The 15,163-nt window shown below is 33.3% G+C and overlaps 1 protein-coding gene across 1 annotated transcript; it reads left to right on the top strand.

The window, feature by feature from the left end:
- Positions 1-2,248: 2,248 nt before the first annotated feature.
- LOC149570538 (uncharacterized) lies at positions 2,249-3,636 on the top strand. Its single transcript, XM_089817913.1, has 2 exons — positions 2,249-2,490; positions 2,603-3,636. Exons 1-2 carry the CDS (start codon positions 2,367-2,369, stop codon positions 3,442-3,444), a joined length of 966 nt encoding a protein of 321 aa, XP_089674039.1. The 5' UTR covers positions 2,249-2,366; the 3' UTR covers positions 3,445-3,636.
- Positions 3,637-15,163: the final 11,527 nt, after the last annotated feature.

The raw sequence follows: 15,163 nt of genomic DNA, 5'->3' as shown, positions 1-15,163 counted from the left end.
TAAAAAGGAGCCATTTCCAAGAGGTAGTCGGGGAACTGGTATTTCACCATTGAATAGGCAAGTAAACATTGAAACCATCAACAAATAGACAATGCGGCCACTCCAATCTAGGACCCATATAAGCTTTGTAGGCCCTTGTTTATGGCAAAATACTGACTACTAGGAAAGGGTTGAATCTTACTTTCATGACTAGCTAGTCATAAACATAGGGATCCATGACTAGGTGGACTGGAGCCACTGACCCCATTCATATAATGCTAGTAAATGGGTAAGATATGCATTTGGATTTAATGTAAAAAATTTAACTCTATTTGGTTATAATGCGAGTTTTTTGAAAGATCTTCATAGTGCTATAAGAAAAATCCCACCCCCTAAGACACAATTGAATATGTGGGACGACAAGAATACCCTATCCTCTCTAGCTTCTACTATTTTTCCTCGCCCTATGACAAAGGGTATTTGACTAACAACAGAAAAGTCCACCTCAAGGCATCTTGAGCAGCAACTACTTCTAATACAACTAGAAATGACATACCATCGTCATAGACTAGGAATGATGCATCACATGAACTCCAATATTCTCTTGTAGTTGAGGCAAAAGGACTAATGCCCACAACTCAGAAGAGCGCTCCATCACAAATATTTATCAGAAATGTTAGTAATCACACATTATTTAATTTAATGATTGGTAATATATAATCCATTTAAAAAAAAAATAACTTGTTAATTTTTTTTTACTTCAAGCTATTGTCCATCATTACCTAAGAAAGAGGATATGTCCTGCATAATCATCCACCCTAATTGCAAAATTCTAGGGTTTTCCTCAAGATCGTAAATACCGCTGCATTTTTCTCACTTGTTCATGTTATCAATAGGTAAAAGCATATCTTGCTAGGAGAATCCATTTGTAAAGCAAAGAAAGATGAATTCATTTGAATATTTATTGTCTCTGTCACAGACTTGGAATAGGAATGTGTGGAAAGCAAATTAGGATTCACCTTAGTGTACGGACAAGAATAGGAAGCAAGGTAAAATGCACACCTAACCTTCTCACTATGCTGTAGCACCCACTTGATGAGAAATAAATGTGTCAAAAATATCTTCACCTATAAGAAGATTTTGACCAGCTTTCGGTATTCACATATAATGTCAATATGTAGAGAGGATCAAAGTAAAGTATTGTTACTACAAATTGTTTCTAACCTTAACAAGCACACAATTTTCACTCTACGGTAGAGCATGATGGTGTTCTTTTCATTTTTCCATCTTTATAATATTTTTCTATGTTAAGTTTTGGTTTGGTTGGCACATAAATTTATGTTCTACATTATGTAAAAAGCTTACGCCTCATTGAATGTAGGAAATTCCTGGAGAACAAGTTTTTTTTTTTTTGCAGAAGTCGCATGCTTGAATAATTGCAACACCAATAGCTCTCTTCCTCAAATGACAAATGCTATTATGAAAATTTTTATGTAATATTTGAAATGATAAAGGGAAAAACAAGCAGCCAAAAACATAACAACCAATAGAAAAATATTAATTTCTATATATGACATCACATAATTTCAACATATCTTGTAAACTATAATCTTAACTCTTATAATTTATAATGACACTATTCCCAATGAAACAATTAATACTTTGGAGGAGCTTGATAACTTTAGTCTCCAAAGCACGGACTAAAAATAACTTTTGAACTACCAAACCTAAAACGAAGAAAGATCCAATTTCATAACTGTATATTAAAATAATGAGCTATTCATGGTAAGTCCCTCAACGTAATTGGAAGGAAGGAATATAATTAGTTATGATCCGTAATAAGTACTCGGTACTGATTCAAATTTCTGAATACATAAACCAACGTCTTAGAACAGTGTCATCTACGAGTAACTTGTTCATTTTCAAAAGGGGCTTTATAATATGTAAACTTTTGCCTTTTTCAGTAGAATTATAGTAGATTTTAGTGATTGATTCTCTTTTAATCTGGACGGTAAGGAAAATGTGGCGATGTATTGTATGTTGAGATTTACTCTGACGGTAAGAAAGGTATTCTTGCCCTTCGACTCTAGTGAGAGCAAAACCACCACGAGACTGGGGAAAGACGGTCGATTTTTATTCCTCTCCGTCTGCTGCCGACATCCCCAAAAGAAGTGTGACGGAAAGAGAGGAGTTGAATGCACGAACAGAATCAGTTTGACTATATCTGCACCCTTCTCCCTCACCACATTCTCCATTCAACTCATTTTGAAGTTCATAAATTTCAGTTTCTCTATCCGTCCATTCAAAGATAACTCACTCTGAGTTTCGTTGCTTGTCTTATATAAAGCCAACTTCATCGACGTTGTTTTATCAAGTCCAATTTCTCAATGGAGTTAAATTTGGCAGTGAGTAGCGTACGAATCACGACTTGCAGAGAGCAGCCGCCTTCGGTGGAGGGAGTTCAATTGAGAGAGACTCGCTCCTCCTACTTCCTCAATATTCAGCTCCAAGGTATTTTTCTCACTATCCTCAATATTATAATTTATACAACATAGGAAATGGAGATCCTCCTGTTCTCATCTCATATGATTACCTGAACATGTGATGTGTTGATGTTGTGCAGGGTTGAGGAAAGAAGATATACAGCTGGAAATAGACAAGGATCGGTGTCTTGTGATACGCGGAGAGAAGTACTCGCAAGACATCATGGGAACGCTCAGGTGGAAATGGAGGGTGGTCGAGAGCGGCACTCCCACCAAGCCTTTCAAAATCCCGGAGGACGTGAATGTGGGTGGAATAAGAGTCAGCTTTGAGCGGGGCCTGCTGCATATTTCCATGCCCAAACTCACCCGCAACACATTCGCTCCTTACCACGTCTTCCACATTCACTCCTCCCATCTTCCCCATCGCCCACATCATCATCCACCCAACAGACAACAACAAGAGGAAGAAGAAGCAAATAACTTGGGTGATAAGTTGGCATCCATATCTGAGGAAGCTGAGATGAAGATGGAGCCATTGTCGCCGGGGCACCCACTAGAAGAAGAAGAAGATGGTCAGATCTCGGGAGATCAGGTTCCAACAAGAGAGTGTACAGCTGCACCATCAGATTCTGTGCGAGCAGTAGAGGATTCGACAATGAAGGAAGCATGTGTTTCTCAGACTGAGAATCAACATGAAGATGTTATGCGTGAAAGAGGTGGAGATGCAAAAGAGACAATTGGCAAAGGAATTGAAGGCCAGGAGAGTCCCCATGCAGCAGATGCTGAAGCAAAGCCAGGAGCGCTTGTGAAGGAAGAGAAGAAAGGGTATTATGAAAAGGGAAAGGAAGAAAGAGATATTATCGGCAATGGGTACGTGGAAAGTGAAATGTGTGAGCGTCCCAAGCCATTCTTATGTGAGGGCATTTCACAAATGTTCTCTGCCATTGCTGCAATTGCTCATCGTAAGCGGCGGAGAGGATAAGAATCGTGTGGGTTTCTTGGTTTAGTTTTTTTTAGGTGATCTCTGTTCGACTTCAACTTTTTATGTATCTTACATTTTATTATCTAGTGGCTTAAAAGGCCATCAATGTACAATCGTCATTCTTTGTATGAAATTCAATGAATAAAGCAGGGGAAGAAAAGAATGTCTTTACCCCACTTGCGTTGCATAAAATATCTTTGAATTCACTCATTCGTTTTATTCTTTAGTAAATATGAAGTGCTATCTTTCACTTTTACGAAGCTTGTAGAGATGCCAGGATCTTCTTTTTTCTTTTCCATTTCAAATGCTTAAAAAGAGCGAAATCATAATCAAGATCCGCGACATTCAATGATAAAAGTTGTATCTGAGAATTATACGCTTTGATCAGACTCGTCTTAATAGAACACGAGACGCAAATTGTCATTGTTATGAATAAAGATAGTGTTGTGGGTTGAAAAAATAAAGAGTAAAAATTAGGTGGAAAAAATAAAATTTGGAAAAGTGAGAGAAAAGAATAAATACTAGAAACAAATTTCAAATGTTTGATCTTTGGATGGAGAGTAACATCCCATACACTAGGAAGCATTTATTCTAGTAAGTGAAATAAGTGATTAGTACTAGAGTTGGAGTCTAGGTCAAATAGGTCCAGATGCCCTCTTTCAATGTGCAATTTCATTTTTTGGATATACCAAAAAAATAAGAAGAAATTGAGAATTTGAGGAGCCAAGGTTTACTTTGGCTCCAAAAAAAATGGCTCTATAAAATGTAGACAACATTTACTACACTAATTCAGGTAATGAGACCACCTATAATGTTAGACTATTAGTAAACATTGATGCTACTCATACTTAACTATGATTTATGTGATAGTCAGTACAGTTACATCTTTTTGGAGACATTTTTAACCTTTTCTTACGCATTTGCTTCAAATTATTTTCACAGTAATGTGTTGTGGCAATATATGTTGCGGTTCTTTTAGCTTAAGCTACAATTCCAAACATCTCAACTGTCATGTTGTCATATGAGACAAATGTTCTCTATCTAGATGCATCACTTCTGAGGGCTACACACATGGTTGGATGGAAGTGGATTAATGCTGGGAATGTCCATTTATAACTATTAGGTAAAATGTGTGCCTTTGAGGAACATATTCTTGTGAGTATTTTGAAGACTAAATTAAATTTTGTAAATAGTTTAAGTTTCTATTAATTTTGTCGAATAACAAAAAAAGCTTCATTTTAGAAACATATTCAAAACTATTGGCTAGACAACAATAGTACCAGATTCTAAAAGAATACGCTCATCTAGCCTATGTCTTTTATGACTGTTGAATGTTCAAATCTCTTCAATATTATTCATTTTTTTACCCTTGGTATGGACTTATTGGTCTAGTTTCAAGACATTTTTAATAACCAGATGCATCAAAATCTCTTATGATTGAGTCAAAACCTATAACAAAAAAGATCAAAATCTTTGAAGATTGAGTCAAAACCTATAAAAATAAAAGTAAGGACCAATTATTTTCAATATGTTGCCTAAATAACATTGATAGTGCAAAATGTTAGTTAAATTTATTCACAATGAATTTTCAACTTTCAAATGAATAGTTGAAATGGCAGTTGTCATTTGATATACATGTTACAATAAGTGAACATCCAAAATCACATGTTTTGCTGAAATTCTAACAACAATGAGCAATGAAGAATAGAAAATAGAACTCCAAATTTTGCTGGTAGACATCATTTCAAAAGGCGACTTCTGAGGGTAGGATATTATGGATAAATGCAAAAATAATTGGAAAATCACATTTTTTTCAATTTTTTTTATTAGAACTTGTGGCATTTGTTCACTTGTGCATGTGGAAAATTTATTCTTTCACAACTTGTGCTCTCTTTAAACATAGCATCAATGATATAATTGAATGCTTCTTTATTTTTTGTCAATTTCTTCAATATTTTCATAGTGAATCATTTCACATTGTACAAGACCTTTGTATTGAATGAATTTTGAAGAAAATAATTGAAGATTGCAAGGAATGCTCAAAAGCCAAACACAAAATCAATGAGGGAAAATACTCTTATGGCTATTCATATTTCTTCAATGTTTTGGTGGAAGATTTTTCTCAAAAATTGGTAAGACTAATATAGCTTCCATTATTTTGTTTCACCTATTCTTGAGAGCTCATTTGTTATTAGCCCAATTTACTCTACTACAATGTATTCCTCTTAATTTGTTCCTAATATCATAGATCATGACATCAATTAGAGATTAGATATACTCCATGAACTATCATTTGTCAACCAATTCAGCTTAAAATAAGGAAGAAAATAATTAGGGGAAAAGACCCAAATCATCGTATTCATCTCATCGTAACTATTTAACTTTCTAAATGCTATAATTCTGGGACTCAATTTCATTTTAGACAAAATAAAATAAAATTATATTTAGTTACATTGAGAGTCTTACTAATTTTTGTTTCAATCTAGGTTTCTATTCAAAGAGTTAAGGGTGCTATGGGAAATCCCTTATTGAAAAGGAACACAATTTTGATAAATCTTCTACAAAAATTAAGATTGAAGAGAGATATTTTAAAGCAAGATCATCCAATGTACAGGCAAGGCATGATGAGAATGGACAAGAGAAATAAAATATTGAACATGGTAATAGGTTAAACTCATTAGCAAAATTGCTTCTAAGGAGAAGAAAGAATCTATATGTATTGCAGTGGATTGTTGTGACTCCAGTGGAGATCTTTGTGCTAAAAAACTAGTGAATATGAAGTAGGAGATTATCAATGCAATTTTCTCTGTACACACCTTTGTGTCCTTTGGATTCATTTTTCCAACTTCATTGACAATTACATAAACAATTTATCTTCTTGGAAGCTAGGGCTTCTTTGTCTCTAGTGATGGAGGGGGCATTCCACACATTTGTGCCAAATTTTGTGAGAAGGGAAAGGGAAGAGCTTTCTAGAAAGTTATGCTCTATAGCTTTTCGAAAGCTTAGTATAATTCTTGACCTTTTTACCTTTTATAGATTGAATTTTCTCATTGTCATTTTTGTTAAAATCCAATATGATAATGGATAATTAGCTTCTTAAGATTTTTAAAATATTCGTAAATTCATAAACTATAGACCAAACATAAATGTTTGGAAAAATGTTAGAATTTGATTGTTTTTGGTAAGCGAAATTAATTGACTAATCGAATTTAATTGGTTTTGGTTGGTGGAATTAATTGACTCTATGACATTCAACACATTGCAATACTATTGTGCCACAGGTAGGAACTAATAATGACATCCAATCAAAGCATTTATTAAACATCTTTAATAATATCTCTTGAAGTGAGTTTAATAGTTAATTTTGATTATCTAAATTGATTACAATGTATTATAAATCAATGAATTATGAAAATTTTTGAAATTAATTTAATGAGTTTCTTTAAAAACATTTATCTAATATTGGTGAGAAGCTTTAAAAAAAAAAAATTATGATTATATATTTGTGTCATAATTTTATTGAGATTTTAACTTCAATAGATCATTGTTAGTTTAAATTATGATGTATTATTATAGATGAGACTAAAAGAAAGAAAAAATTATTTTTTTATTTTAAAGTTTGTTGAAATTCAAACTTCAATAGATCTTTGTTAGTTTGATTGCAATTAACATGTCACTAGTTGAAATCTAAACAAGACATAATTCAAATACATCTAAACATATCATAATAATTTAGAAATTATTCTCAATAAGGTCTAGAGAGTTTAGAATATGTTCAAATTTTCATTTTCAGTTATTTGATTTTAAATTTTGTTCTCTAAGAATTTTTCATAACTATCATCTTTTTGTGTTTATTTGTCAAAATAATTCCAAAAATCTACATTACTTTATTTTATGACTTTTATATGCAAAGATAATTCTAAAGATTTTATGTTACCTTATTCACACCCTATCACCATTCCAACAAAGACTAAAGAAAAATAAAAAAAGGAAAAACTTAAATCTCATTTCATAGTTAGTTGTAAAGATAGACATGTGCATAAAACGAAGATCTTAAAAAGAGCATGTGTAATGCTTATCTTCTAAGATAACTTGGTGTTAATTAATGTAAGGTTTTAATGTTCATTCCTCGTACTAGTGTAAATAATCTTCTAGGTAATCTATGAAGAAACAATTAGAATATGCACCAAATCATAACATTTTTGGCAAGGATTATAAAGGAAAATGATCATTGATGCAAGCATAGCTAATACCCAAACCCAAAAATGAATCACATGAGGTTAAACACAAGTTAGAATAGAAATGGAAAAGATTTCAAGGCAAGGTGAGGTGAAATAGAGAGTGGACATATATGATTGATATGGTAGTTATATAAAAAATAAATAGAAAATGCCACTTCTCAAGTCGATTGTAGAGTACCTTTCTTCATCCATGGAAATATCATTGGCTAATCCCAATATATAAGGGATAATTGTTATCACTTGGAGTTGATTGCAATCATCCTCCCACTATCACCCCTTCAAAAATATTTTTTGTTCATTATTCTTCTTGTTGAACAACCAATACCAAATCCCATGATCCATTCTACAACCCATTCTTGATAATAATCAATAGAAGAGAGGCGTATGAAAAACCGTCTATCTTCTGGAAAAAAGGAAATAGTTAAAAATTATGTTTCCCAAAACATTCAATGCCTCAACCAAAGTGGTTACTTCCAAAAAGGATGGATAGGGTGGAGTCCTAGGCTAAAGATAGTCATCCAAGTAAAAGGTAATCACTATAACTAAATGAATATTAGGTCATTATTGCAATATACACTTAGTATCATGCTTAGATAATGATTCCCAAACACTCATGGCAATATAATTTTAAATCATTATTCAAAATTATTAAACAAATCTAATTTAAGATCAGATTTCCACAATCCATTAAAATTGTTGGTAATTTCTTCTGGATTAGATTGTGTTGAAATTTTTACCATCAATGTTTTGAATCACACTACATGATTCATCATCAAGATGAGAGAGCAATAGTTGCAAAACAAAGTATTAACCTAACAAATCTCTTGATGATTGATTTTATCCTTGACATTTATAATTTAACCTTCATAAATAAGTCCATGACTTGCTTACTTGTTGTGAGATGATCTAGCATATTATCTTAATTCTTTAATTCAATTTTTTCATTTAAGGACACCCACTCTCTCATTTCAAATAATAGTAGAAAGTGAAAATGACATCTAGATCTACGAGTGAAAAAAGTATTCTACTTTATATTATTTTCCTCTAAACTCATTTAAGGATCACAAGACACTTTATTTTAATCCTCATATTTTTGTTTCGAGTTTTAAAAAGTGTTCCATCTAAGGAGAACCTAACTTGTAATTTGATAAATTCTTAAAGATGCTTGTAAATACTAACTATTGTAGCAAGCTTTCAACTATTAATGATTTAATTAAGTGAGATGAAATATGGTGTGAAGTGCTAGATTAATCTAATGTTTTATATGGACACTTTCAAACAAAAGATCAACGTTTGAATATGAATTAAAAAATATAGATTTGAACAAAAGTGAAATAAAATAATTTTAAATATATTAAAATATTTATTTCAAACATCTTAAATTATAAAAAAATACTAACAAATTATTCCTTAACATCTTTTATAAGATTTACTCTTTATGAGAGATCTAACTAAATATTTTTTTCTAACACTAACTAATCCAAATTTTGATTTAATATAAACTTATATTTATATAAAACTATTATTTTAAATTTTTTTTCTAATATACTAAAATAAACTAATGAAAAAGAGAAATGATTACTTATTTTCCCTTTATATATGTCAATGATCACTACTATTTTACTTTTTAAAATGAAACAGTGTCTTTTTTGTTTATGAATAGTTCATTTCCTATTAATATTATAATAAAGTTACATATTCACAAAAAAGGGTTGGGGGATACAAGGATCACCCAACAGAAGTTCAAACAACCAGAGGTTGGAAACTTAACTATTGGTAGGAGGTTCACGATCATCAGAACCCCATACATCAATGGGGTTGGTTAGTGGATGGCTAAGGAGGAGCCCACCCATCAACATCATCATCAATTTTATCTTTATCTTTATCTCCCTCTATCCTGGGAGGCGAAATAGCCAAGTCTAGGTGAGGGAAGGACCACTTGTTGGAAGAAGGTCAAGAAGGAACATAAATAGTAGGAGAAACCATTAGAGACCAGCTAGAACCATGCCTCGGGGAGGAGAAATCAAGCACTGGTGACCTCCAAGACCACCACTAGGAGAGCAGTGGGGAGGCTAAGACCTGAGGGTGTGAAAGTAGCAAGCTTAAGAACCTTGGCCCCATCGATGGTCTTGAGGAGGCGTACAGTCTCTAGAGACAGAGTTGGGAAACACCTTAACAACACTACGGGGGTATTTCCCCAATGAGACAAAAGCTTCTGAAGGTGGGCCAACTTTAGCACAACTTTTTTAGTTTGCACTTGTATTTGTGTCATTAAATTTTTACAGATGCAAGCTTTAGTGTACATAGAAACATTAATATCAAGAAAGCTATGAGAAAACAAGAAAACATTTCAATCTTTCCAAAGAGTGAACAAATTTCCAATTTGAAAGCATGCCAAATCCGAGAGTACTTAAAGGGGAGCCTGGGTGAATCCCCCAGCAAAACCATATGCCAAGAAGAGGGTTCTAAGTGGAAGGGCTTGAAAGAATCATGAATCCAATGCCAATACTATTGGGCACATCTACAAAATAAGAAATATGCAAAAAAGTTTTTGGTTTCCCACAAAAAGGGCATTTGGTGTCACGAACACCCAAATGCTAGAGCCAAGGGCCCAAAGGTAACCCCTAGAAGAGGATGCACCAAGAAAAGTGTGAAATCTTTGACTTAGTAATTAATTTCCAAATAGTGGTGAACCTAATTCTCCAAGACTTTTGAGAACATTGTAAATGCTAACATTTGTTGAGTGTATCCACCATAGGAAATTGGGGAACTAGCCAATGATAACCTAGCTTGGTCTTATAACTAGTCATGGGAGTAGTAGGATACCACTTCTGATCCTTCCACCAAGGTTTGACTAATTATTTCTCCAAGAGAGATGACCCTCTATTTCTCCCTGCTGTTAGAATGCTTAGTTCAACTTTCTAGGTTGCAAGAGAGACAAAGAGATTGTGTAGAAATCATGGCTGCCACTTGTGTCATGCAGACCTAGTTGGGTTGAGGGTTGGTATCAATAGAACCTGCCACCCCTTGACAACCGGGGTTTGAAGGAGGTATGGGCATGAGCAAGGGAATTGGAGAAATAGGTGGCACCACCCTTGAGGAGGCTTGACCATTATCTTGATAGGAAGAACCTGCTTTGGTAATAGCACTAGTTTTACCTTCTTTGACGACAATGGTCCATTAATCTTTTTTTGCATCCTCGATAGGCTTAGCTACTTTGGTTGGCTTCTTGTTTCACTCAAGAAAGTGACAATCCATAATCTTGTGCTCAACGGATTGACAATGATAACAAGTGTTCGAAAGGTTCAAGTAAAGCACCTTCTGGGTGAAATTGGCAGTATCAATTTGGATATCCACATTTTCCTTGAGGTCTCGAGAGAAGTCAACCTTAAAATCCTGTGCTGGGGGTGAGCATTGAAAAACTTGTCCGGTTCAAGGCACATCACCTTGCCAACAACTTGTGTAATAGGCTGAGAAAATGACCAACACCTAGGGAACTAAACTCATACCAAAACTTTGAGCTCACAATCATCTAAGACAACAAAGTCTCGAGACCATTTCAGGAACACTAAGAGGGAAGACCTAACAGAATAGGGACAACATAAAAAAACATGTTCAACCTGGCTATAGGGTTAGCAAAGCAGAACAAAAAAAAACCCTTGGTAAAGCTTTGAACACTGGTGTCCAAACCTTGGAAACCTACTCTCTAAGCATAATTTCAGATGGAGTGCGACCAACAAAATAGCCCATCAAGGTTTTTTGCTCAAGCCATGCACATGTAGAATCAAAATATTTTGCATTGAGAACAAATTAGGAGAGGAATTACCTTGTGAAACACCTTGGGAACTATTGAACTAATTAAACACAACAACATAAAGAGTAAAAATAGAGCTAAAAAAATAGAGCAACAAAACAAGATTGAACATATCAAATATGCACACTCTATTATTAAAGCACTATAATTTTTCTTCATCCATTTACAACTGAGAGGAATTCTCTATTTATAGAGCTTATGCATATTTCTAGAGACTTCATGAGAAGCTTCAAAAAAGGAAGCATTTTAGAGATTTCTATATATATATTTAATTTACATATTACTCAAAGAAGGAAGCTTCATGAGGTAAGTAGAAAGTTTTGAGTATGCATTAAATGCATTTCTACCACTGAATAAATAAACATTAAATTCTAGCACCCCCTCATAATGTTTATTTGGAGAGAGTAGAAACATCTTTGAGTTGCAATAGATCTCTAAATTTTGTAAATTTGGCTATGGATAATGCTTTTGTAAATACATCAGCAACTTGATCTTCTATTCCACAAAATTGTAGCTCCACCTCTTGACTTTCAATTAAATCTTGAACAAAATGATGATGCACTTCTATATGTTTGGACCTTGCATGATATATTGGAATTTTTGCTAGCTTGATAGCACTTTGATTATCACAAAATATTGTTGTTGGAGAGTCTTGTGGATGATGCAATTCTTCAAGTAACCTCATAAGCCACAATGCTTCTTGAGATGCCTTTGATGAACCAATATATTCAACTTCTATAGATGATAGTGACACTATTGATTGCTTCTTGTTGCTCCATGAGATTGGTCACAATCCAAGATGGAAGATATATTTTGAAGTTGATTTTCTATCATCAATGTCACCTGCATGATCAAAATCTGTATATCCAACTAAGGTAGGCTCTCCTCCATATTTTTATTCGATGCCAAGCTGGTAAGTACCCTTAATGTATCTTAATATTCTTTTGGCTACTTTCCAGTGTTCAATGTGTGGATTTTCCATGTACTTGGGTACAATACCAACCATGTGGGTAATATTCGGTCTAGTTATGGTAAGATACAAAAGATTTCGAACAAGCTACCTATACAATTTTCCATCCACCTTCCTTTGAGTAAAGTTAGCACTCAACTTTAATCCTACTTCACATGGTGTTTTAGATGGTTTACAATCACTCATATTGAATTTTTTAAGTACATCAAGAGCATACTTAGTTTGAGAAAGCATGATCCTTCCTTCTTCTTGCCATACTTGCATACCCAAAAAGTAGTGCATTAGTCCTAAATCAGTTATTTCAAAAACTTGTTTGAATTGATCTTTAGTTATCTCAATATCATGTGTGTGATATCTTATAATAATCAAGTCATCCAGATATAATACAATGATAAAAACTTTATCATCACTATATTTTATATACTCATCTAGATCAACTTTACTTTTTAAAAATTCAACATCTAAATTTTTTTTTTTTTTTTTTGGAGTACCATGCCTTTGGTGCTTTCTTAAGACCATATAGTGATTTTCTTAATCTAGACACTAAATGTTCTTCACCATATTTAATAAATCCCAGTGGTTGTTGTATGTAAATTTCTTCATTTAAATCACCATGCAAAAATGCACTTTTTACATCCATTTGAAAAGTTTTCCAACCAAACTTTGTAGATAAAGAAACTATTGTACGAATGGAAGTCATCTTAGCTACTGGAGCAAAGGTTTTAGTATAGTCTATACCTTCTTCTTTTGAGAAACCTTTAGCCACTAACCTTGCTTTGTATTTTTCTATAGCTTCATTTGATGTGAACATGGTTCTATAGGTTCACTTGTAACCAACCACAATTTTTCCTTTTGGAAGTGTTGTTAGTTCCCATGTTCCATTCTTTGTCAAAGAATTTTATTCTTCTTGTGTAGCCGCTTCTCATTCATCTTTTCCTTTTGCTTCTTCATACGTGCTTGGAGTGTCAACCTACATCACCTTGGTCATACGAGCATAGTTAGCAAATATATTTCTAGGGCCTTCTTGATAAATTTCTTAGATGCTTCTAAATTTTCTTGGATTTTCATTATCACTTTCACTTGATTCTTCAAATTGAGTCTCTTCCCATGTCATAGTTTGCACACCCTTATTTTGACCATTGGTAAAAGTAGAATTTTCTTCGTCAATCAAAATTGGAAAGAAAGATAATGTTGGAGAGTTATCATTCTTAATATCTTCATCAAACCATACATTTCTTTTAATATAGATTTTATTTGTTCTGAGATTGTATAACCTATATCCTTTTGATTCCTCACTATATCCAACCATTATGTACTTCTCACTCTTTCAAGTTTTCTCCCTCTTTCATCAGGAATGTGAGCATATGCATTGCAACCAAAAATTCTAAAATGAGATACTATAGGCTTTCTTCCACTCCATGCCTCTTCTAGTGTTATGTTCAAAACCACCTTAGTAGGTGCTCTATTCAAGATATATATAGTAGTATGAACTGCTTCAGCCCAAAATTTAGCTTCTAGATTTCTAGAATGAAGCATACACCTAGCCATTTCTATTATAGTTCTATTTTTCCTTTCAGCAACCCCATTTTGTTGGGGTGAATAAGAGATAGTTGATTCCTTCTTTATGCCATGTTCTTTATAAAAATAAAAAAAAAGCCTTATTCATGTATTCAATCCCTCTATCAGTTCTTATCATCTTTAAACACTTTCCACTTTGTTTTTCAGTCAAAGCTTTAAACTCCTTAAACTTTTGAAACACTTCATCTTTCTTTTGTAGAAAATATACCCAAATTATTCTACTATAATCATCTATAAAGGTGAGAGCATACCTTGATCCTCCAATTGAAGGTGTTTTAAAATGACCCACTACATCACTATGAACTAGGTGTAGAGGAGTTTTATCTCTCCATGATTTACCTTGAGGGAAACTTTCCACATGTTGTTTTCCCATTGCACATCCTTCACATAGCTTGTGACTTAATGATATCTTTGGAAGCCCATGCAACATTTGTAATCTCTCCATAAGCTTGAGATTTTGAAAATTGACATGCCCCCAAATGCTCACACCATAACCTGCTCATATCATCATATTGGGCAATAGCACACATATGTTTATCTCCACATTTAGAAGTAAATTCTTGAAACTTATATAATCCATTCTCCATTTTACCAATTGCAATAAATCTATAATTATCATTGACATCCTTGATTAAGCACTTATCATTGTAGAATTCTATTTAATGTCCTTGACTTGCAATTTGAGATACTAAAAGTAGATTTGTCTTTAATTCAAGGACAACTTCACATTTTTTAAACAAACCATTATCAACTTTGACATTACCAGTCCCTTTAACTTCTAAAGCACTATTATCTCCCAAATATATTTTCTCTTTAGTATTTTCACTTATTGATTCAAATTGTTCCTCATTACGGGATATGTGTTGTGTAGCACCAAAATCAATAACCCAATCATCTTTGAAGGTATTGGTTTCTTTAAGTGTAACAAAAAATGCATTTATTTTAGAATGACCAAATTTTGGAGAATTATTTATCCTTTTTTTGTATCTCTCTTCTTCTTGAAACATATATTTTCCTTATGACCCATTTTACCACAATAATTACATTTCTATTTACTTCTGTTATGATCAATAGATGAAACACTCTTATTTTCATACTTCCAATTTCTTTCTTTAG

This window comes from Cupressus sempervirens, chromosome 3, assembly GCF_028749045.1.
Source record: "Cupressus sempervirens isolate cs-2001-9-10 chromosome 3, ASM2874904v1, whole genome shotgun sequence".
In the NCBI taxonomy this organism is placed as follows: Eukaryota; Viridiplantae; Streptophyta; class Pinopsida; order Cupressales; family Cupressaceae; genus Cupressus; species Cupressus sempervirens.
The sequence above is the reverse complement of the archived record's forward strand: the minus strand, read 5'-3'. Positions and strand labels throughout refer to the sequence as shown.